The 23,702-nt window shown below is 36.6% G+C and overlaps 1 protein-coding gene across 1 annotated transcript in view; it reads right to left on the bottom strand.

Annotated features, from left to right (window-relative positions):
* SPEF2 (sperm flagellar 2) overlaps window positions 1–23,702 on the bottom strand; it is a 179,381-nt gene that overhangs the window by 37,371 nt on the left and 118,308 nt on the right. Inside the window, exons 26-30 of the mRNA XM_004605550.2 lie at window positions 22,874–23,036; window positions 14,030–14,174; window positions 11,670–11,798; window positions 7,695–7,833; window positions 3,301–3,530 (exon numbers count right to left, since the gene is read on the bottom strand). Of these exons, the coding sequence (XP_004605607.1) occupies window positions 3,301–3,530; window positions 7,695–7,833; window positions 11,670–11,798; window positions 14,030–14,174; window positions 22,874–23,036 (806 nt within the window). The remainder of the gene's footprint in view (window positions 1–3,300; window positions 3,531–7,694; window positions 7,834–11,669; window positions 11,799–14,029; window positions 14,175–22,873; window positions 23,037–23,702) is intronic.

The following is a 23,702-nucleotide window of genomic DNA, read 5'->3' as shown; positions in this document are numbered from 1 at the left end:
GTTTGTTATATCCCTTGCACGAGAAATTATTCTGCATCTGTCCTTTTTTTATGACTACCTTCGCTCAGTCTGGTATCTAGTTTCCATATATGTGGGGGCAAATTGTATGACTTCTTATAGCCAAGTAGTATCCAAGAATCATTTTTAAAATGGATTTTAATTTTTAAGCTGGCTGATTAAACACAGCAGGAAATGCTTTTCTATTTATATAACTAATATATATGCATACATATTAGTTACTCCATGTGTTTATTCATTCACTTGCTTTAATAAAAGATTATTCATCTTCTTCAATGATTTAATTTTGCAGCATAACCAAAAATTGCAAGACGTAGCATCATAAATCAGTACTCATAAATTTCCCTTAAAATTCTGTGAATAAAATAACTATTATATAAAAATATGTTTATTTCCTTGAAATATTTTCTATCTGTTCATCATATTATGACATATTTTGAGGTACTTGAAAGTTGTATCTTAGAGACCATAAGCTCACAGGCTTATAAGAAATGGTATTTAAGAATATTCATATAGCCTCAGAAGTTCTATCAGATCAAACATTCAGAAATGTATCACTTTTATCCAGTTGCTCTTTCAAAATTTGTCATGGCTGAGGCAAAAAATAACTACCTAACTAACTAACTAACTAACTAAATAAATAAATAAAAAACCTGTAGGCTTAAATGGAAGTCATCATAAAGGATTATTTTCTAATTTATAAAAGAACTATGACAAAAGATTTAATTTAAGAGATGAATGGGTATTTATCTCTCCTGGCAGTGTAAAACAATTGCAGATAAAAATAAAAGACTCAAATCAGGGGATAGTGAGGGGACCCGGGTGAGATGAGAGAAGGGTGAGTGAAAACCTGGCATGTGGGGAGTGGGGCAATGGCAATATTTGCAGCCTGACTTTGAGGACGTCCTCAGACAACCTCTAAGTCTATGACTCTGGGAAAAAATGGAATGCTTCTTATTTTGCCCCCTCCTTTAGTAAAACAAAAATAGTAAAAGCTAGTATTTCATCTCCTGATAGGACATCCAATATAGTGCTAAACAATTTGTATATTAAAGGGCAACATATGTAAAAATCTGCTTTTTAAAAAATATTTTAATGAACTAATAAGTGACTTAAACTGTTTATTTCATAGATCTTAACTCATTTTGAACCATCAGGATCTCCAAATTTCATAGTATCATTATATTTTGTGAATTACGTAGTAACTACAACCAGTACTGGTAAATTTGGGTTAATTCTCCAGCTTGGTTTGGGTGGAGGTATTTCTACAGAGATGATCTCCCCAACTTATCTCCAGTTTGTGCAGTTAAGGAAAAAACCCAAAATATTCTTCATTTTCCTCATCTATACTAGGGCCTCATATCTACACATTTTCCTAGTGACTCCCCCACACCACTGTTGTGCATTTTAAAAAATAATGTTATTATAAAATCACTCTTAACTTCCTCCAGTTCCTCCCTCCAAGGTATTATTCCTCAAAATATTCCTTGACTAGCTTTATTGCCAAGGATTCTTCTTTGCTTTGTAATCTTGAGAACTTTTTAATAAAGTTCATAATCTATTCTCAAAAGAACCTAAATAGAAATTTGCATTTTATTTCTCATGCCCTGCTTTTTAAATTACATTTTAAGTCCCTAGAGTAAGTGGGTTTCCTTTTGCTTCTGTTTCATAAAGAAAATATAATTATCTCCCTTCTCTTTGCCACTTCTTTCCATTTCCTTCTTCTCCCTTCCTTCCTATTTTGATTGTACTGTGAAAGCTGTTGGGTTCAACATGCTCTGAAAATAGACTACCAGTTGGCATCTTTTAGTCCCAAGAGTTTCTAGAGTTCACTTTCTTAGACATTTATGTATCAAGTTATAACTGCTTTTAGCTATTTATTCTTAAGCTTTTAATTGATCACACATTCTGGTTTTGAGGTTGGATAGAAAAATGCATTGCAGTTAATGTCATGAATACTAACATCTCCTCTGAAAGGGATTATAAGAGGTTGATAATCTTCAAAACCATTTTCTCCTTACTCAAATATACCCCCAAAACTTTGGGATGTGACCTACTAGTTAGGGAAGTCTCCCTCCTGTGACTCCAGTGTAGGATTAAGGCAAACACTATTTTGTATTTGAATTCTTTAATATTTTATATCAAAAAATCCTTTAAAATTTTTCTATCTGCCCACAGAATAGCGCAGATAGCATAAAGATCTGGACCAATCCAAAAAAGCAAATGGAGCAAAGGATGGTGTGAAGCTCCATCAAGGGAAAGGGAAGGGACTCTCCTTCAATGAAGAAGTGAAGTAACTTTTTAACACTGGATTTATGTTGTGCTTGCAGATAGCAATAGTCCTTCTGCACCAAAAGCTGACCATTGAATCAGTCTACATTTATAGCCTCAGTGTTACCTTCAGAGCTCCGAGGGCAGAACTCACCCAAATTGACCAGGGAGCTAATACATGTTAGGGGAAGAGTTTACTCTGCCAGTCAAGGTCATACCTGCTTTACCCATTGGTTGTGGGAAGACTTCAGACTTAAAGCAATGCTCTTTCCACTGGGTTTCTGGACTGTGGGAAATAACTGGCATTTTAGTAAACAAATATAGCTATTATAATGATTGGTACTAAAGTTAGTAACCCTTATTAACAGTTACTGACTTCAGTTACTGTTAGTACTAAAGTCAGTTGAGTCTTCTCTGGGGAAAGGTCATGATTTTTCCAACAAATAAAGAGATGCTGGGAAGAGAAAACAGACCTTTATAGGAGAGGCAGGTTAATTCTATATATGGGTTGAATGTTTGGAATCTTATGAGTCCTGAATGACCACAGGAAAATTGTTCAACTATTGTGTGACGCCATGTCCAGGCCTAAAAAACAGAGATGACAATCTTGTGCAATCTGTGGAATTATTCATGCTGTCAACTGTGGGTGTCATTAAAGAGTATCTTGAAGCAGGGGGATGGGGAGATAGAATGGTCCTTTTGGCACTAGCCTCGCTTTCGATTCCCAGCTCCACATAGTTCCCTAAACATTAGCAGGGGTGTAGGAACCAGAAGAGAGGAGAATTCCCAAGAATGGGAATCACCGCATTCTCAAAGAATTAATATTGTTTCTCTCTGTTTAAATCAGACCTAGGTGGCAAGAAGCCAACAGATGATGGTAAACTTGAACAAATCAAAGGCTTATTTTAGAACCATGCACCCTGAAGAGGTTGATTCTATCTGTGAACAAGTGACTGCTAGCCTGGTATATCTTAATATTTTTTGTGTTCTTGTAATTGTTATTTTTCCTACCTTTAGGTGCGATGCTTAAGAACTGATTCCGAAGATTGTCTAGCTGTTTAATGGTCAGGGTGATATTTTCCTCCTTTTCAACAGGTGGAGGACGTTTTGGCGGAGGGGGATCTGGAAAGACTTTTATGTTGCCATCGATGAAGAAATCTTCTTGGCCTAAGTACAGTTCATTCTGAATTCTTGTAGAGGTTTCAATGTGGTAGCGAGCTACTTCAGTTAATTTTTCCACACTGAAAGTGGAAAAAATGAATGAGGTTATCCTTATAAAAGGCACAATTCAATTCCTGGTGTGTGCTTAGAAGACATATGCACAAGGTTTACACAATCTAGGTATAACTAGGTCAGGCAAATCCCATCTTTATACTTAAAAATTCTAATTTCTCCTCAAGTTAATTTTAAAAACACAAATAAATGTAGATTAAAAGGAAAGTACATGCTTCCGACAAAGTTAATAGTCATACATTTTATACAAACCTGAACAAAAATGGAGTCTGCTCTAAAAAAAAAATGTAGGAACTTCCATTATACCCTGAGATTCTACTCATGAGATCTACCCCTAAGACTACAAAAAGATTAATTTAAAAAGCATATGCACATTTACACTCATTATAGTATTGTTTACAATAGCTAAGACCTGGAAATAACACAAGAGCCCACTGATAAAGAAATTGTGGTATATTTCTCTCTCCTTATCTTTCTCTGTCTCTGTCTCTATCACACATGCATGCGCACCCTCCCCCCACCACAGGCATGCTCATATGAAGACACACAGAATGAATTACTACTTATTTGTGAGGAAAAAGATAAAACCTTGCAGTGTGCTGCAATTTGGACGGATCTGGAGGGTGTTGTGCTAAGTGAAGTGAGTCAGAAAGGAAAAGACAAATGCCAGATGTTCACATTCTTAAGCAGAGTGTAAAGAAACAAACAAACGAAAGGGTTAGATAATTACAATGAAAACAAACCCTGGAATATGGTCAATGAAACTATCAAGAGAAAATGTTACCAGGTGGAGATAATGGAGGAAGGTACTATGGGGTAGTAGGTGACTTAATTTTAACATTCTGGTGGCAGGCACAAGGAATAAACAGTAAATATAACTTACTGTTGGAAGCAGGGGGACTGGGAGATAGAATGGTCCTCCTGAACAGTAATATCAGTGTTGCTATTAACTTAGTTAAGCACCTCCTTGCTAAATCATGGTTGGAACTAATGATTATGTGTTCAAAAAACTCTAGAAGTTGAGCGTTTATTCCATGGGTTTCTAGCCACCCTCTAGCCATAGGTCTTGGGGTAAGCCCTTAAGTGCTCTCACTATCAAGTCAGTGACACATTACTCCATGGTCCCTTTGGCTATTAATGTGGAATTACATAATACATGGATTTAACCTATACTGGGGGATTATAGTTATAGCCCTAATTAAAGGTCACTTAGAAAAGCCAGAGCAATGCTACATATGATAGGTTTGATAATACTTTATTACAGAAAATATCCTGTTTATCTCTTGAAAAAATTTAATGTTACATAAAATACACAGTGGACCTGATTTTATATGACACAAGAACACCAAAATATTCACAGGGTGAAAAAAACTTTAATAGTCATAGTTGCTTTCTTTCAAAAGACACCTTTGAATCCAATTCCAGCATACTAAGCATTTATATGTATGACCCAGAGTTTATGCCTGAACATCTGTGCAATAAGTGGCAGAGGGAGGGGCACTGGATAACTACAGTTATCAAAGAGAGGAAGGACTCCAAACAGAATGAGATCCAGTGGTATCCAGTTTATCAAAATTGGTGCATGCCATCTAATGGAGGGTTACCAATGCAATCTCGAGATTGGGAGGGAAAAAAATGCCAGGAATATGAAAGGCAAGATTTGAAGCTCAAAGAATTTCTGATAACTCCATTTAAAAAATATCACTTAAAAATCTTTGCAATAATAAAAACAGGAGGCATATATGCACATTAACAGGCTGTAAGATTCTTGTATTTTGGATATTTTCTGGGCCATGCTTGGCAGTGCTCTGTGTTGGCTCTGTGCTCAGGGGTCATGCCTGTGGGATTATATGTGGTAATAGAAATTGACCTGGGTTGTCTGCATGCAAGGCAAGAACCCTGCCCTCTATACTATCTCTCCAATCCCTTGAGATTCTTCTGAATTACCTTTTCCAGAGGGCAGGGTAATATATATACACCTATAGATGCATAAAATACATGTGTCATTATATTTATGTAAGTATATATCTATAAATATATTTCATATAATATATCAGTTTAAAACATGACAATATAAGGTACTTTTAATTTTTATATGATTATATTATTAAATATACTCTATATATACTATAAATCTGAGAAATATGAGTACTTCTGACAAAAACAAGCTGATTTTATTTTTGATGATCATATATATTGAAATCTTAAATCCAAAGAATAAAAGAAGTGTATTTTAACATATAAAATGCAAGCAGAAAATGGAACTGATCACCACTGTTAATGATGCATGGTTATCTAATAGCAAAATTCCTTTGAGCATTACTGCCCTTAAGGTTACCATACTACAAGGTATGTTTTTGGTTTTGTCTTTATCTTTGAAGCAACAGCTGTAAGAAACTAACTGAAGGTTTTACAATAAAAAATTAATTATGAATCAAAGATAAGAGTAAACATCTCCTCAAACTATATATATTACTTGGGAGTTGTTTCTGAGAATACTTGCCGTTTGTACCCTTTGTACATAACAACTTCTAAATTTTCAGTAGAAGTTTATGGCAAACTATAGTAAGATGAAATCTCCGAAATAGTCTTGCAGAAGGTTTTGTTATATAAGTAAAGCAGAGGGCATGCAGTGACTAGTCATGGACAATGAGAAAGTCCACCGAGTTAAAGGTCAACCATGTAAAGACCATCTCCACTAACTGGTGTTGGGAAATCCAAGCATTCCCACGTTAAAAAACAAAACAAAACAAAAAACCCCCACGAAATTGGGCTCTCATTTTACACACAGAAATTAACTGGAAATAAGTTAAAGACTGATAAGAAGATCAGGAACCATTCATCTACAAGAAAAGAGGTGAAAAATGATCTGGGTTTTGTCACTGAATTTTTTTGATTTACAAATTCTAGTTAAGTCCCTCCATAGTTTAAGGGTCTGCCTTTCTTCCCTCAAAGAGAGTTTATGCTAATTGGATTGCCAAACAGGAATATCTTGCAATCAATCATTGTTACCACCCATTACAGTGCTCCTGAGGCGCTCCCAGTTTCCCAGGGGGCACTCCATACTTATGTTTAACTTCTCCTTTGTGCCTTAATTTCAGCTGTCTGTTAATAATTTACTGCATTGTTTCCCATTCTATCCCTGTCCCTCCACCTTGCACCTCGCACAGTTTCTCTTTCCCTATGTCCGCACTGTTTGAATTCAACAACATGGTCACTGGCTATCAGCCCCTTGAACCGTTCTTCAATCCATCAGCTGGGGAACGACTTTTCATCCCTAAAGCACCAGAGGACACAGCCACTGCACGGGTCGGTGACACCAAATGAAAAAGTTTCTGCACAGTAAAATAAGCAACAAAATGAAACCAAAAAACACTATAGGATGAGAACAATATTGGCAAGCCATTTATATGCTAAGGAGTTGGTAATAAAAAATATATAATATACTTTTACAAATAAATAAGACAAAACAATCTAACTGAAAAATGGGCAAAGGACCTAACTAGACATTTTCATATAAAGATATCTGGATGACAGTCAGGGGACAATGGTGTCCAAATGAAATAAGTCAGAAAGAAATGCTTCTGTGATCTCACTTATATGTAGAAGCTGAACACAAACAAAAAACCAAATTCAGAGAACAAACAGATTGGTTGGTTTGGTGGTTACTGGTGGTAGGTGGTGCTGAATGAAGACCATCAAAAGGGAAAACTTCGAATTATAAGATAATATTATGGATTTAATATAAAACAGGATGACTTATTGTTAACACTACTGTATAGTATACTTGTAAGTTAAAAAGTAAATTGTAAGAGTTCTCATCGCAATGAAAGACTTCTCTTTTATGTTTTTGTCGGGGAGTTGGTTATGGAACCACATTCAGTGATGCTCAGGCCTTAATCCTAGCTCTGCACTCAGGATTTAGTCCTGGAGGTGCTCTGGGAACCACGTGGGATGCAGGAGATGAAAGCTAGTTTGGCAGCGTGCAAGCAAGTGCCCTACATGCTGTACTCATTCTTGCCTCTCCTTTACTTCTTAATTCTATATGAAATAAATGCTAAAATTAACATACTGTGATAGTCATTTTTTGTTGAAATTTAAATTTTTAGGCTTTATACCTTCAATGCATAAAATTGGGGGGTGGGTTGGGAGAGAAGCCTCCAGTACTTTACCTGGCCATTTCTTTCAGGTACCTTTGACCAAGCCAATGCTCCATTTGCTTATACATATTAACCGCCTTTGTTGTTAAATCTCGAAGGAAGCCCAAGGCTTTTGTCTTTATTAGTTGAAGTCGGAATAATGTATTTGCCTCTGTTAAAATATTGAAATAAATATTTTTAAAATGTGCTATTTGCACACTCTTATTATGTACAGCCTACATAGAAGTATTAACAATTTTAATTTTGGGCTAAAAATGCTTCTCTTTATGAAGTCTTAGGGTGCACATTCAATACACCAATATAGATAGATATATAGCACACTGAGAAGCAAAATATAATATGTGTCAGTAACATTTCATATTATTTTAATTAAAACAGTAACTGACTTCTACACTTATTGTAACTTATAAAAAAATTTTCTGGAAAATTGGAATGGGAAAATACCCATAGGTGATTTCTGAGTTTATGAAAGGGATAGAGTATAAAATCTCTTAATGATCTCCTTGCCTTAGATTCTTGGACAGTCATTGCATATCTCAGCACTGATAATATTAGGATAAAGTCTATTCATCCCAATGGGTATAGCTATTGTTGACATGCAATAAGTTTTGTTAAGTTTTATTTTAAAATATCTTTTTAATATTCTTTCTGGGCATTTTCCATTTCCACTGCTTGTGGGGGTCACTGAAATAAGCCTCTCACCTGAACTACTGCAATAAACTCAGTACTGCTCTCTCTAAATTTCTTCGCCCACAGCAAATCTAAATCCACCTCCTCACTTTCCGGAGTGACCTGCCTCACTTGCACATCTGATCTGTTTCTTTGCTTAGAATTCTTCCCTGCTTCCAAAATCCCTTAGGGAAACGTGGTCGTTTATTGGGAGGCTACAGTGCTCCTTTAAGTTGTGACTTCCACATTCCCCTTCTCACTCCTTGCCCAAACAGGTCTCAAAGCCCTTCCTGAGTTACTTGCATGCAATTTTTCTTTTGCTTAGTTTTTATCTCACCCTGATTTTATTCCCAGACAAAAGTCTCCCATTTTTTCCCAGTTTTGCTCAAGTGTTAATGCATCTTCTAGAAACTCTTTTGACAATTAAAAAAAAAGGGGGAAGCTTTTTTACTCTGGAGAAACACAAAAGAGTTATTGAAAATTGGGTCCCATATTCAAGCACCCCCAGACATGTCCAACCACTGACCCTGGACCACACAACATTGAAATTATAGCCAAATTCACCTAATGTTCATATTATTATACTCATCAGTAATGTAGTGGACATGTAGCATAATTTTCATGGCAGCTCTAAGTGAGAACAATCTTACTTCTGCTTTGTATGTATATTCCCTCCCAGACAGTGGAATGCCAGCCTAGGACCAAGTGCAGCTTGGATTTCCTCAGCTGTGGATCCTCAAACCCTCAATACTAAGGACAATAGTGGTAGGATATGGGCACTCTGATGAGGTCTGAGGAGCATGGCATGGTATGCCTAGAATGTTCATACTGATACCATTTAAATCATGATCTTTTTTTTAAAAAAGGAATTGTTCAAAAATACTTTGCCTCCCAGTTTGACCAAGCTTCAGTTTGTTGGCTATTTTCTTGGTTCCCTTCCCTGCCTTTGTTCTATAATCCCATCCTCAGTATCATATCATAACTGATTGTTTTTATTTCTCTTCCTGTAAACTGAGTTTTGTTACTTTATTTTGTGTTTGTGCATATGTATCTGCATATTTCTAGCAACTACCACTGAATATATCATGATTCTGCGAATACTCAGTCAACCTTTAATGTGTGAAGAACAAATGAGTTAGCTGCACTAAAGATTATGTATTCTATAATCCCATCTCCAATATGATATCATAATTGATTGCTTTTATTTCTCTTCCTGTAAACTGAATTTTGTTACCTTATTTTGTTTTTGTGCATAAGTATCTACATATTTCTAGCAACTACCACTGAACATATCATGATTCTGTGGAAACTCAGTCAACCTTTAATATTGGTTGACTTTAATGTTGGTTAACAAGTGAGTTAATTGCACTATGGATTATGTACTGAAAGAACTGAAAAATAGTGACTGAAATCAGATATGGGAACACATCAAAGAAGAGGCATGTCTTTTGATATTTTTTTCTGCTGCAGAATACTTTTTGTATAAAATTTCATATTTTACCCTTAGATTTCCATAAGCACATGGTAGAAATTGGAGGGAGAGGTGAAATAGAGAGATGCAGAAATGAAGAACAACCTGAATAATTAATTGCCATTGAATAGTTAAAATATTCCAGCTTACCTGCTATTAATTTTTAATGGATTCATTATCTAGTATGTTATCATAGTTTCTTTAAAATGAGATGCTTTCAGTGTCTTAACTTTTAAAAATTCCATTTTGACACAGAAGACTCAACTATCAACAAATAGCTTTATCAACAAAAACATCATGATGATGATCCCATTGATCGTCCATTTTCTCGAGCGGTCTCAGTAACGTCTCCATACATCCTAGTCCTGAGATTTTAGAAGCCTCTCTTTACTTGTCCTTCCCAATGGTGCCACATTGGAGGCTCTTTCAGGGTCAGGGAAATGAGACCCATCATTGTTATTGGTTTTGGCAGATGAATACGCCATGAGGAGCTTGCCAGGCTCTCCCATGTGGGCAGGAAACTCTGGGTAGCTTGCCAGGTTCTCTGAGAGGGAGAACTAGACTATAAGATGTCACTTCCGGGAGCTTGATTTTATACTCTCTGGATGTTGGCTATTGATAGGATTATACGAGGTGGTGGGGGGGCAGTTTCTGGGTGTGACCGCCTAGCTACTGGAAAATGGGGGATGGGCAGAAGAGGCCCAGTCCTGATTGGAATAGGCTTGGAGGTTTGAGCCCCGGGTCCCGCACACCTGGGTTCCTCTGCCAGTTCCTTTATGCGTGAGGCTCGTCCAAACGTGTGGAGAGGGGCCTTGAGCATGGATGTGGCTGGGTTATACTTATTAATTTTAATATTGAAGGTTTCTAATCAATTTCAACTCTAGAATTATATCAATGATTATTGCTTCTATCTACATTAAAATAATTATAAAACAATTATTAAATAACAATTATTATAAAATATTAATTAAATAATTATTATGAAATATTAATATAAAATGATAATTATTATAAAATATAATCATAAACTAAAATTATAAAATATTTATAAAAATAAAGTGAGAACAACACCATTTCAAAAAATTAATTCCATTTTAAGAACCAGAGAGATGGCTCAATCAATGGACTAGAGAACATGGTTTGCATGTGGGAAGCCCTGATGCCATATGGATTCTTGACCACTGCTGAAAAAAATCATCACACACAAGGCTGGGAGTAACCCCTGAGCACCACAAGCTGTAGCCCCAAAACTAAAACATAAAAATTCCTCCTCAAAATAAAACAAAACAAAACAAAATCAAAAACAAAACCCAACAAACAAAAATAGCATTTTGAGTTGCCAATATGTCATGTAAGTTTTTGTTGTAAAAGGAGGGTGTCCTTAAATGTTATGGATCCATTGTAGGCTTTTCTATAGCCTCTGCTCCCAAGAACTCTCCTGCTTGGCTTGTTGCTCCTTGGAAAGGGTTGATTTTTCTAGTGGAAGGCATAAATTATTATTGTGACAAAGTCATTACTTTATGTAGGGTCAAGCCTTCTTTTTACTATAAAAATTGCATAGACTCCTTAGCATACTTTATTTGTTTCAATTCCTTGAGAACTTAATGACTGCCAAAGCTTTCCTTGCCTAGAGTCTCTCATTGGAAACCACAGCAGAAAAATAATACAATATTCACTTCTAGTCTTCATACAGTTACACAAACTCAAACAACTAAATGTTGAAATTTTATCAGGTTGGCTTTGTGTCTCATATACACTTTGAGGCAATTGACGAGTCTAATATGAGCTGTTAGACTAACATTTATTTTCTACCGAAAAGAATCACTGGAGCTCTTTCCAACTGCTACCTTCAATTTGCAGGGAAGCAAAATGTTCTTCCTTTATTTTGGACCTCAGTTCATTTCTCTTTTCCATTTCAGCCATTTCCTCTGCTGATAATATTATAGGAGAGTGTTCAGCTGAAGCAACTGGTTTACCTGAAAGGACAATTAAACATGCAGAATCAACTAGTAGCCTGTGAATGAATGCTTGCTTGCATCCGATACTTGGACATCATGAATGCAAATTAAATGGATCTTTCATCATCTTTCCTTAAGAATTCTCCACGTGGAATCTAGACTGTGCATATCAACTCCCCTCTCACATCTGTGTAGAGGCAAGGGAAAATGAAAGTACCAAAAGTGCAGACATGACCCAATTTCACACTTCAAAGAGATGCAGATCGAAGTATAGGGACAGAAATGAGCAAATTCCAATATATGTAGATGCCATTGTGTCATGTGAACAAGCTTGACTCTATGAAGTATGTTTACATTAGAAGTGTTCTTCATGTCCTCATCAAGACCAAAAAGAACCTCAAGAAGTTCTGGCTAAAATGTTGCTTAGATAAAAAACAAATTATCAAATGCTTCCTTTCCAACAGGTCTGACTTGGGGGGGGGGTGGAAACTCCAAACAATAATAGTGAGTTTTTTGTTGAAATATTGAATGTAATCAAAGTAAAGAGAAAGTAAAGTGAAATTTATCTGCTACACAGGCGGGGTGGGGGATTGGGGGGTGGGAGGGTAGGGGGGAGGTTTACTGTGGTTCTTGGTGGTGGAATATGTGCACTGGTGAAGGGATGGGTGTTCGAGCATTGTATAACTGAGATTGAAGCCTTAAAGCTTTGTAACTTTCCACATGGTGATTCAATAAAAATAAATAAATAAATAAATAAATAAATAAATAAAACATTGCTTAACCAAGAATCTACCATCTGGGTCAGAGAAATAGTATAATGTACTGGGTGTTTGCCTTGTATGTGGCCAACTCTGATTTGACTTGAAAAATTCTATATGGTCCCCAGCCCTCAGTCAGAAATGATCCCCGAATACAGTCAGGACAAAATTGGCTGAATACTGCTGTGTGTGGCCCCCAAACCAAAAAAAAATATTTCACTTACTAAATTATCTTTTAACTATCACCGAACTACAAGCTTTTCAGTGATTGAAAAGGAGTATTTAAAAGTAAGAACTTGGTCAGTATTTGAGAATATGCCCTTAAGGCAAAGTGTGATTCAAGTTGCAGTCTCAGTTTACACTCAGTTCTGTACATCTTGAAGGTCTGACATGAGGAGCTAAAATCTTATCAAGAAGGATAAAATGAAACAAGATATCATAGAAAGATTGGCAATGGCAATTGCAATAATAGAATCAACTACAATGGCAAATCTCTGAATTCCTCTTTTGTCACCTGTAACATTAAGGGATTGTGCTCAGTTATTCCATGAAAGTAAATGAAGATTTCCTCAAATTCTTTTTCTGTGTTATATTTACTTTCTGAAACGGACTCATGAGGCATGTTCTTAATTGGGGTGCTATGCTTTCCTTTGCTTCAAAGTGTTGCTTGAGTGCCCCATACTCTCTGTGCTTTTTCTTTTTTGACTTTTGGGCCACGTCTGGAAGTGCTCAGGCCCTACTTCCAGCTCTGTGCTCAGGGATCATTTCTGGTGGGCTTGGAGGACCATAGGGCGTGACAGGTATCAAATCTGTGCCTTACCCATTGTACTATCTCTGGTTCCCTCAGTGCATTTTCTTAAATCTGCTCACAGTTGCTTAAATAAATGAACTGATGTGGGAAACATTTCCCCCTCCCTTCAGACAGGGCAAGGACTGGTAGTTCTCCTACAGAGAGAATAACCCTTACAAGACGGGACAGAGATTGTCTGGGACTCAGTATAGAGAATAATTATTTGTGCTTATCACCTCAAAAAAAAAAAGGATGAAGCTGCAGTTCTTCAATGGCACATCTCAGAATAAGACCAAGGGAAAAATGTTACCTCAAAGAGAAACTCACAGGAAGGACCTGAACCATGACAGCTTCTGCCAAGATGGATTCCTCTTAGTCACTAGAGCCAGCATTAAATGTGACTTCACAGTTTTCAGATTAAATAAAATCATTTTAGGATTATTTTAACATGTTCAAAACTGCCTTTGAGGTTGACTTTCACTCTTGGATACAGTTGTATATTTGGATAAGCAAGGACTTGGATTCATTATTAGTTACCAAGCAACACCGGTTAATAGAGGATTGGGTCTTGCCATCTGGAGAAATGGCATTCTAGTAGCTTAGGGGCTAAGGTTAAATGCTGGGTTAGTTAAATGCTTCTCTACTACCAAGAAGAAGCTGAAGGATCCAGAGTTTGGAAAACATGTGTTATGAATGAATACCTTTTCCTTTTTTCTCTTCCTTTTTTAATTTGGGTGACTCTTTTTTGCCTTTTTTATTCATAGTCACTGGGGGAGGTTTTTCTTTCTGGTCGACCTGCAGGCTTTCTTTTTCTTCTTCCAATCTTTGATGAATTTCAGCAGCCACCTGGTTGCATAAAAAAGCAGTTTTTTAGTGAATATGATGTTTATGAAATACAAGAGCCATTTACATTTTGTCAGTACCAAGTTCCATTAGGACCTCATTTCATGGCAAACAAGCATGCCCTGCCCTACACTGGGCCTTTAGGAGCCTTCACTTGACATTTTACTCGAGTGAAAAATCTGACCCAAGCCAAGAAGTGGTTTCTCTGCAGCCCTTCAGAGACCGCTCAGTTTCTAGCTCCGAAGTTGCAAAACATCCTTGTTTTCCTTCGTCACTGTAAGATTGTGACCAGTCCACAGTTGTTCAAACTTTTCCTTTTTTCCTTTTGGCAGGGGTTGAGGGCATGGAGGGATTTGCCAGGAAATTCTGGGACCTCACCAGAGACTCTCAGCCAACCTGGTTAGCAATTCAGAGGAAGGCCCAAGGATGTGATGTCAGGGAGAGCCAGGCCAACTCAGTGATGCTAAAGTCTCTAGGGTCACAGTTTTTAGAGCGTGGTGGCCTCCAGGGATGCAGACAGCAATACTTGGGGGACTGTAGAGTGCTGGGTATCTATCTCAGGTAGACCCCACACCTATGACCTCTGGACTATCTCTTGATCCCCCAATCTTTTCTTTAACATCTCAACCTCTGTATACTTTATACATGCTTGTCTTCAAAATGCCTACCATATCTTGGCCTTCAAAATGGGGCATTTCCTAAACAGCATTTTAAATATTTATTATCATTGAAATTATTATCATTATTATTTGAAATTATTATGTTTATATTATTACTGACCTCTCTATAGGAGGGTTTTAAAGACAGTTTCTCCAAATCACATCTCTCACAGAAATTTTAATCCTGTTAAAGTGTGTCTGCTGAGGCCACAGCCACTGGGGTAGGATGGGGAAGGGCGCTCATCTTGCATGTGGCCAACCCAGGTTTGAACCCCGCACCTCATATGGTGCCTGGAGCCTGTCAAGAGTGATCCATGAGTGCACAGGCAGAAGTAAAAACTGAGTTTTACCAGGTGCGGCACCCCAACATATAAACAACAACAAAATTTTTAAAGTGCGTCTGCTTATGGATATCACATATGCCAATAATTTATACGTAACAAGTATAAAGATTTTTCATCCACCCCTACTAATTTTGGTGCATACGTGTTCTATGTTAAATGGGGCTTTTGCATACTTGAATTCTGGGCTTCATTCTGCTCTAACACCAGAATACCATCCAGAAAAATGTGACCCTTTTTGTTTCATCTTTGGGCCATTGCTGGCAGTGCTCACGGCTTGCTCCTGGCTCTGTACTTAGACATCCCTTCTTGTGGGGCTTGTCGAACCCCGTGTGTGCTGGGGATTGAGCTTGGGTTGTTCGAACCCAGTGTGTGCTGGAGGTTGAGCTTGGGTTAGCTCATGGAACAGGTCATGCTCAGAAATGACACCTCTGGGTACAGCAGGGAACACTCTACCTGCTGTACCCAGAGGTGCCGTTTCTGAGGATGACCTGTCCCACAAGTTAATCTCCTGCTGGACTCTTAGCTGCCCTACTCTCGGACCTTTCAGCTTATTGCCATCTTAGCAGACGCTTTCTGCTACTCTCCCTGATGTCCTGGTTGATAAGATTAGTTGCAGTAGCTGATCATGGGAAAGGCTGGGGTCCTGCGAGGATGACCCCGGTTCTCCTGGGAGGTGTTCTCTGGGTTTTAGGCAGTGGAGGAAACAAATCTTGGGGTTGTGCTTGCACTTGAATTGGCTGACCTTTCAGGTCAAGATGCTACTGCAGGAGAGTGGCATCCACGGGTGTGGTGCTAAGAAATGAGTGCTGAGAATAAAAGGTCCCTAGAGGAAGAAAGAAAATCTGCACACGCCACAAGACTGTTCCATAAAAGCAACAAGAAACTATAGCCACATATGGCTAGAAACCTTAGCATCTCCACCAAGGCAACTACTCAGGAAATGCGAGTCTGTGGAGATGTATCTATTTGAAAAGCAAAACTAACTAAATAAAAGATGTTATTTGTAGATTATATATGAATTTATGTGTATTTACATAACGTCAAATCTGACATTATTTATGGGGAGAATTGGGTGAGGGATAAGAAGAGAAAAATACAGTTGGATGAGGATAAACAGAAAGCTAGTTGAAGCATAGTATCTCTCCTCAAAGAATATGAGTCTAATGGGTAAGCTAGACCAACCAATTCCTGCCCCCTCCAAATTCCTGCCATACTCCATACTCATGGTCTTTAACTATTATATGAGTTTCGTTGTCCCAACTCTCTGGACGGGCTCTAACATGCTCAAGAGATGAGTCAGTCCTATTTCTTCATATTTTCTATAGCAGCTATGCTCATTGGGGATTACCCAGGAAATAATTATGAATTGATGACATTTTGTCACAAATAATTATATTCTATAAGAATACACCTACAATTTCTGCAATATCAGAATAATCTTAGAGGGATATAGGAAGTTTCGGAAAGTAAACTTTTTTTTTAAATTGGGTGCTCTTTTGATAAAAAATGAATTTCATGATACATACTGTACTTTCAAATTCTTGGTAAAGCTGAAAGCAAACTTGTTAACATTTACCCCCTAAATTGCAAGCAATTCAGATTTGAATCTGTTCTTGCAAAGCACAGTAAGTTAGCAATTTTCTTTAAAATTGGATTTTTCTCCTTTGTAAACAATCTTGTGATGATGATGATGATAATGAATGATAATTACTGCCATCCACATTTTTCTGGTCCACCTCCCTCCAAGACCTCTGGGTTTCTCCAAAAATTAACGCGGTGCACAATACACCCAGCAATCTAGCTTCTAAAGCTGACAAAACTCTAGAAACAATCCCTTGATATTGTGGGCGTTAAATATGACTTATTTCCTTGAAATCATTGCATACCTTCTAATTAAAATAATTTTTTTGCTAAAAATTAACATAGCATACTAAATGGATAGCTCTTGGTAAAACTGCTGTGTAGAAAAAGACATATTTAAATGGACTTGTATTGTGATTGTACTGATCTCAGCTGGTACTGTTTTCCCTGTAATAATTTACCCAATCCTGTCTGTCATATTTAGAACTCAAAGTTCCCTAAAGATGATGTGAAACTAAAGTCACAAAAACTCATCTAAAAACATAAAAAAGTGGATATAAAGGCTAGAAATAAAATTATCAGCAATAGGGGCTGGTGCACAGCAGGTAGGGTGTTTGCCTTGCATGAGGCCGACTTGGGTTCAATTCCCACCATCCCATATGGTCCCCTGAGCACCACCAGGAGTAATTCCTGAGTGCAGAGCCAGGAGTTAACCCCTGAGCATCACTGGGTGTGACCCAAAAAAGCAAAAATAAATAAATAAATAAATAAATAAATAAATAAATAAAACCCAGGGCTAGAATGAGTAGGGTGGGTAGCACAGCGGGTAGGGTGTTTGCCTTGCACTTGGCCAACCCGGGTTCGAATCCCAGCATCCCATAGGGTCCCCTGAGCACCACCAGGAGTAATTCCTGAGTGCAGAGTCAGGAGTAAACCCTGTGCATTTCTAGGTGTGACCCAAGGAAAGCAAAAAATAAAAAACAAAAACAACCCAACTCCTTTCCTATTGTGCTTCCTATTTGGTTTTCAAAAGTCATCAAGGGACATGATATAATTTTGAATATAATTGAACATATTAGAATTATATTACAATTTTTACAATCATGTATAGATTTTATTTCACTGGATCTTTTCAATGGTTTAAGAACGTAAAGATAGAAAGTCTCCCATGATATAGATAAGAAAGGAAATACTCACGGTGGTTAAGTAATACTTCTGAAGCCACATAATTTAAAGCATAGTTAGCATTCTTTTATCTTTTTTTAATTAAGGTAATATTGGACAATTGGAGTGTAGTCATTTGTATACTTTAGGGATTAAATATTACCACACCACGTCTACCTTCAAAGAGCTAATACCTCTCTCCACCATAGTCCGAAGTATGATGCTCTTTCTACTAACAATTTGAGATATTTTGGAACCACAATCAGTGGTGCTCAGGGATTCTGGCTCTGTGTCCAGTGTCACTCCTTCAGGGAACTTAGAGGACTATAGACAATGCTGGGGATAAAATCCAGGGTCAGCTGCCTGAAAGTTAACTACCTCCAATTGTGTGCTATCTTGCTGGCCCTCTAATTACATATCTTATAATGTTATTTCCCCCTAGGTAAGTTTGATGGGACTCATAAGGCTGCTAAGTTGCACACATATATATCAATTTATAATAATATTTCATGTTAGTTTTAGAACCACTAGATCCAGATTGCTGTTATCTCATGTTTAGTTGTGGTTTTGTTGTAATCATTGTCATTGCCAATGTCATTAATGCTAACAACAGCATCACCATTGAATCAGCATCAACATCACACATAGACATTCTGTGTGTGTGTAGTTTTGTAAACAATAAATCCTTTTCCTTGAATAAATTTTCCTTTTTAATTTAATTTAGTTGCATAAATATTTGGGGTGTAAATCTTCAACACTACCACGTGTTTTCCATTTGTATTATTGTCCTCAATTCCTTTCTGTCTTTTTGCTTTTGGATTGAAAATTTAAATAACTACTTTTTTTCCTTAGATTTGTTTGGAAACAATATACACAAATTTACTTACTAGTTATTCTATGGATAACACTAAAAATTATTGACAAAATAATATTTAGAATTTTGTAGGTTAATAATGCATGATATGGCTCATCAGGAAACCACTAAAGGAATAACAGTAGAATATATCACTTTCAGACTTATAAGACAATGTAATGCAATAAATGAAAGCTAGATAAAGAATGAAAATAGAGAAATGAAAAAACATACAACATGTAAATAATAACTAAAAGTATAATAATTTACAAAAATGGCATTATGGATAAATATTGCCTAGGAAACATTTGATTTACCAAAAATATTTGACAATTTAAAATTGGTAAATTAGGACTAACTTCTTAGAAATTAGGTCTAAATTTTAAGCATAAACTTAGATATAAATAAAGCAAAAATTAGGGGCCAGAGAGATAGGAGGGGGTTAAGATCCTTGCCTTGCATATAGCTGACTCTGCTTCAATCTCCAACACCACACATGTACCCCCTAACACTACCAGGAGTGATACCTTAGCACAGAATTATGGTTAATTTCTGATCACAGTTGAGTGTGCTCCCAAACAGAAACAAAACAACAAAAATGAAACAGCAAAAAATTAACAAGATAATAAAAAACATTAGTAAATTCAATATCATAGTAAGTCATCATTTTTGATGATTTAGAGAAAAAAAGACAAATTTATCAATTGATAAAATTTAAAATATTTTACATGTTAATTTCTATATCTAAGTATTACTATATCACTGGATCACTGTCATCCCATTGCTCATCAATTTGCTCGAGTGGGCACCAGTAACGTCTTCATTGTGAGACTTGTTACGTTTTTGGCATATAGAATATGTCACGGGTAGCTTGCCAAGCTCTGTGGTGAGGGCAAGATACTCTTGGTAGCTTGCCAGTCTCTCCAAGAGGGGCAGAGGAATCGAACCGGGGTCAGCTGCATGCAAGGCAAATGCCCTACCTGCTGTGCTATCGCCCCAGCCCTGTATTTAAGTATAGAAAAAATAATATAATTATTCATATGACAATTATATAATGTATATGTCATAAAATACACTTATCTCAAGTATACACAGTACATTTCCAAACAGAATTTATCACAATATATGAACCACAAAATAAATTTCAATGAGATTGTCCTCTATTAAACAGTAATCTAGAAATAAAGTAATACTTTAAAAATTAAACATATTTCTAAAATCCTTTAAACTGTACAGTAATGAGAATAACAAATTTTTTGAGACAGAGTGAAAGCAAGTTTCAGAGGGAAATTTATGGCAAATAAAAATATTAGGAATAAATGACTTATAATTAACACTGTCATCTATTTCAAAGTCCTAGAAAAGAAAGACAAAATTAATCCAAAAACTAATGAGAAAAAAATAAAAGTAAGAAAAAATAGTAGAGAAAATAAATGAAGTTAAGAGTATGCTCTTCAAATAGACTCTTCAGTAGACTCTTCGAATTAATGAAGATAAAAGTATGCTCTTGAAAAAAACTTACGATAAATCTATCAAGGAAGGACCAAAGAAGAATCAGCATCAGAAATAACAGAGAGCTCAAATAAGTAACATACTGTGGTATATCATCCAAATGTAAGAGCACATTTTCAGTAACTTTCTGCCTAAATTGGAAAACTACAAGTGGAAAAATTTCTAGCAAAATAAAATTTACAAAAACCAACACAAGTTTCTTCTGAGAAGAGAAAAATAAAGAATCTTATACTATTATAGGAAAATGGATCCTTGGGGTTTGGGTGGATGGGGAAGGAGGTCACAAAAACTCTTCTATAAACTTCCTACAAAACTATGACCTAGATGGTTTCCTAGCAAATGTCACATTTCAGAGAATACTTCAAGAAAAAAGATTTCCAGTTCTCACAAAATCTTGCAAAGACTGAAATAAGAGGAACTGCATCCTAACTTGATTTATGAGGCTATTTTTAGTGGATGCTAATTGTTCACAGGACAGAACAAGAGAAAATATATAATCTCTATCGTCATAAACAAAGATTCAATAATCCTAAATAAATTAGTCCAAAAAATTAAGCAACATGTAGGATGCATGATTTCATTACAATGATGGACTTATTTCAGGAAATACAATATAAGTTTTACATTAGAAAATTGGTCAATATATTTTACATTAACATAAAATGGAGAAAATGCCACAACCATATCAACAGATTAAGAAATCATTTGATAATATAATTTGTGAAAATGATCTTAGTAGAAAAATGAAAGTTTCATAATATGACAAATAGTTTCTGTAAAATATCTACAGCCAACATTTTCATGAATCTTAACAAGCTGATTTGAAAATTTATATGGGAAGGCAATGAGCCAAGAAGAGCCAAAGTGCTCTTGAGAGATGAAAAGGTGAGCAGGTTTGTTCATGCAGACAACAACTAAATGGTATATTGTTCAGTTTCGGCATAAGGACAGAATAATAGAGCAACATTGCAAATGTAATTTGTGATATATTGTCAGTTAACTTATTATGCTTCTGTAAAGTAGGGAAAGCCGAAATATTGTCTACTGACACTAAAGAGAGCTTATACACACACACACACACACACACACACAAAGATCTTTATAGCGTCGAAATTCACAATGGCACCAAAGCGGAAGTCTGAATGCATTTTAATAGCAAACTCATTAAATAAACTGTGATATATTCATCAAACAGAATTTTATGGCAACGGAAATGAACAGATAAATTATGGGATGAATCTCTTAAGACTGAGCAGAAGACTCCAACAGATAAAACAGGCTTCTCTGTTTTGACATACATATTTGAGGTACCCAGGCCTGGGTAATAAAAACTCTTGAGAATATCAATGAAAGGCTCACTGAAAAGGAGAGATTGAAGATCTCTTTGTTGTGGTTGATGGCGTATGAAACTGGGAGGTAGAGAAGAATTGAGCCGTTGCACCTATTTCTGGTTTCTCCCCTGCATGGTGGTCTATGAGTATTTACTTTAGGTGGATTCACTGAGCTATACAGTTTTATTCCATTTCCCTTTCTTGAGTGCACAGAAATCCACCTAAAAACTAAAATGTTTTTAATCAATTATTTTTACTTGGGGGGTCATACCCAGCAGTGCTCAGCTTATACTCTTGACTCTGTGCTTAGGGATCACTCCTGCTGGGTTTGGAGGACCATATGGGGTACTGGGGATCAAACTCACGTTGATTGTATGCAAGAAAATCACTGTACTATTAGGCCCCTAATTATATATACATATATATGCATATATTTTTTCAAAGAATCAAGATGTCTATGGCCACTTTTGAGAGCGAGTAAAGAATGAAATAAGGAGAACCAAAGAAAGAAAGAAAGAAAAGAGGAAAGAAAGGAGGAAAGACAGTGGGAAGAAAAGAGGCACTGAGGCCACATTCTTACAAGGCCAGAGGAAAGAACACTGGGAACCAAGGGCCAGGAAGGGGCTTGGAAATGCCCAGAAGAATTGATAGCACACAAGAAACGTATGCAAGCTCATTTCCACTTAGTGTTCTGATAAGTTGATACTGTTTTAGGTTCAAATGAAATACAGTCCTTAGTTGCTTCAGGTTAGTGGAAGATTCTGAGCAACGGTGAGGACATCCCAGAGTGTGGGTTACTCCTAGCAGCACTCCCTCATTTTTCTGGGATAGCAATGCAAGAGGGCCACTTGGACAAGTCAACCTGTGATGTTTTACTGCTTCTGTGGTACCCCGGTAGTGTATAAGCTATGAAGCCATTAGGCAATAGGAATCGTATATAATCATAATATATACGATTCCTTACTGATTGAGGCATCATTTTGTAGCAAATGATTCTTAGTCAGGTAAACTCAAGGGCTTGACACAGATCAGAAATGGAAACTTCACGACTCAGGATTTGAGGGTGAAGGAACAGTGACTGTCAGAATTATGATCTGCATGCACCAGCTGTACACTCAGTACAAATTTATAGCACGTTTGTGAACAAATATTATGTAAATTTTTATTGTGTAAATTCATAGCATATTGCCAATGTTGATACTGACTGAATTACCAAAGAAAGTACCCAAAAGGAACTGTAGCATTAAGCATTACTTACCATCTGAGACACTGCTAAAGAGACCTGCTGCCACGTGTCTGTTATCAGCTTCTCATCTGATTCATAGCTTGTCTCTACACTTTCTAGAGCGAACTCAATTTTTGTTTTGGGTTTGGGTTGAATTGAATCTGGAGAAATGGATACTCGAGGAACTAGAGGAATTCTTTGGAAAACAAATGAACAGAAAGATATAAAAAGATTTAATTGACTAGAATTCTATTTTTTGGGACCATGTTATTTAAATTATTTTTGTCTCTTTTAATCACAATTCTCCAAGTTCTTCTAGTGGAACGCTTTAAAAGAAAAAATGACCATAAAATACTATTAATATGTCTTTTTGTGGATAGGGAATTCTTATTAAGAAGGGCAAAGGGAACATAATTTTCAGGATTAATTCTTAGTGATTATAGAAAGTGAATGGATTACAAATGGCAACAACAAAAAAGGTTTTCAAAATTATCCAGAGCATAAATGATGAGTATATAAATAAGGCATGAAAAAGCAATCCAAACATAGCTGGATGTCACTTCTTGTTGTGGGGCAGGGACAATACCTGGGATTCGTAGTTAACTGGACCAGTGGTTCAGTGTGAGGTCTGGTGATGAGATGAATTGCTGTTGGAATTCTACACTGGCAGGGATAACATGGGCTACCCCTGAGGCATTCGGGGATATGTCGTGCCAGAGATTTCCTCTGAGTTGGGTACATCCAACACGCACATCCCAATTCTGAAGCAATATCTGAGGTTGAGATTGGTATAGAGATGTTTTTCAGAAAATAAGAACTGGCTGTTCTTTTGCCTGTTTCACTCTACTAACCAACATTAATA

This window comes from Sorex araneus, chromosome 1, assembly GCF_027595985.1.
Source record: "Sorex araneus isolate mSorAra2 chromosome 1, mSorAra2.pri, whole genome shotgun sequence".
NCBI lineage: Eukaryota > Metazoa > Chordata > Mammalia > Eulipotyphla > Soricidae > Sorex > Sorex araneus.
The sequence above is the reverse complement of the archived record's forward strand: the minus strand, read 5'-3'. Positions and strand labels throughout refer to the sequence as shown.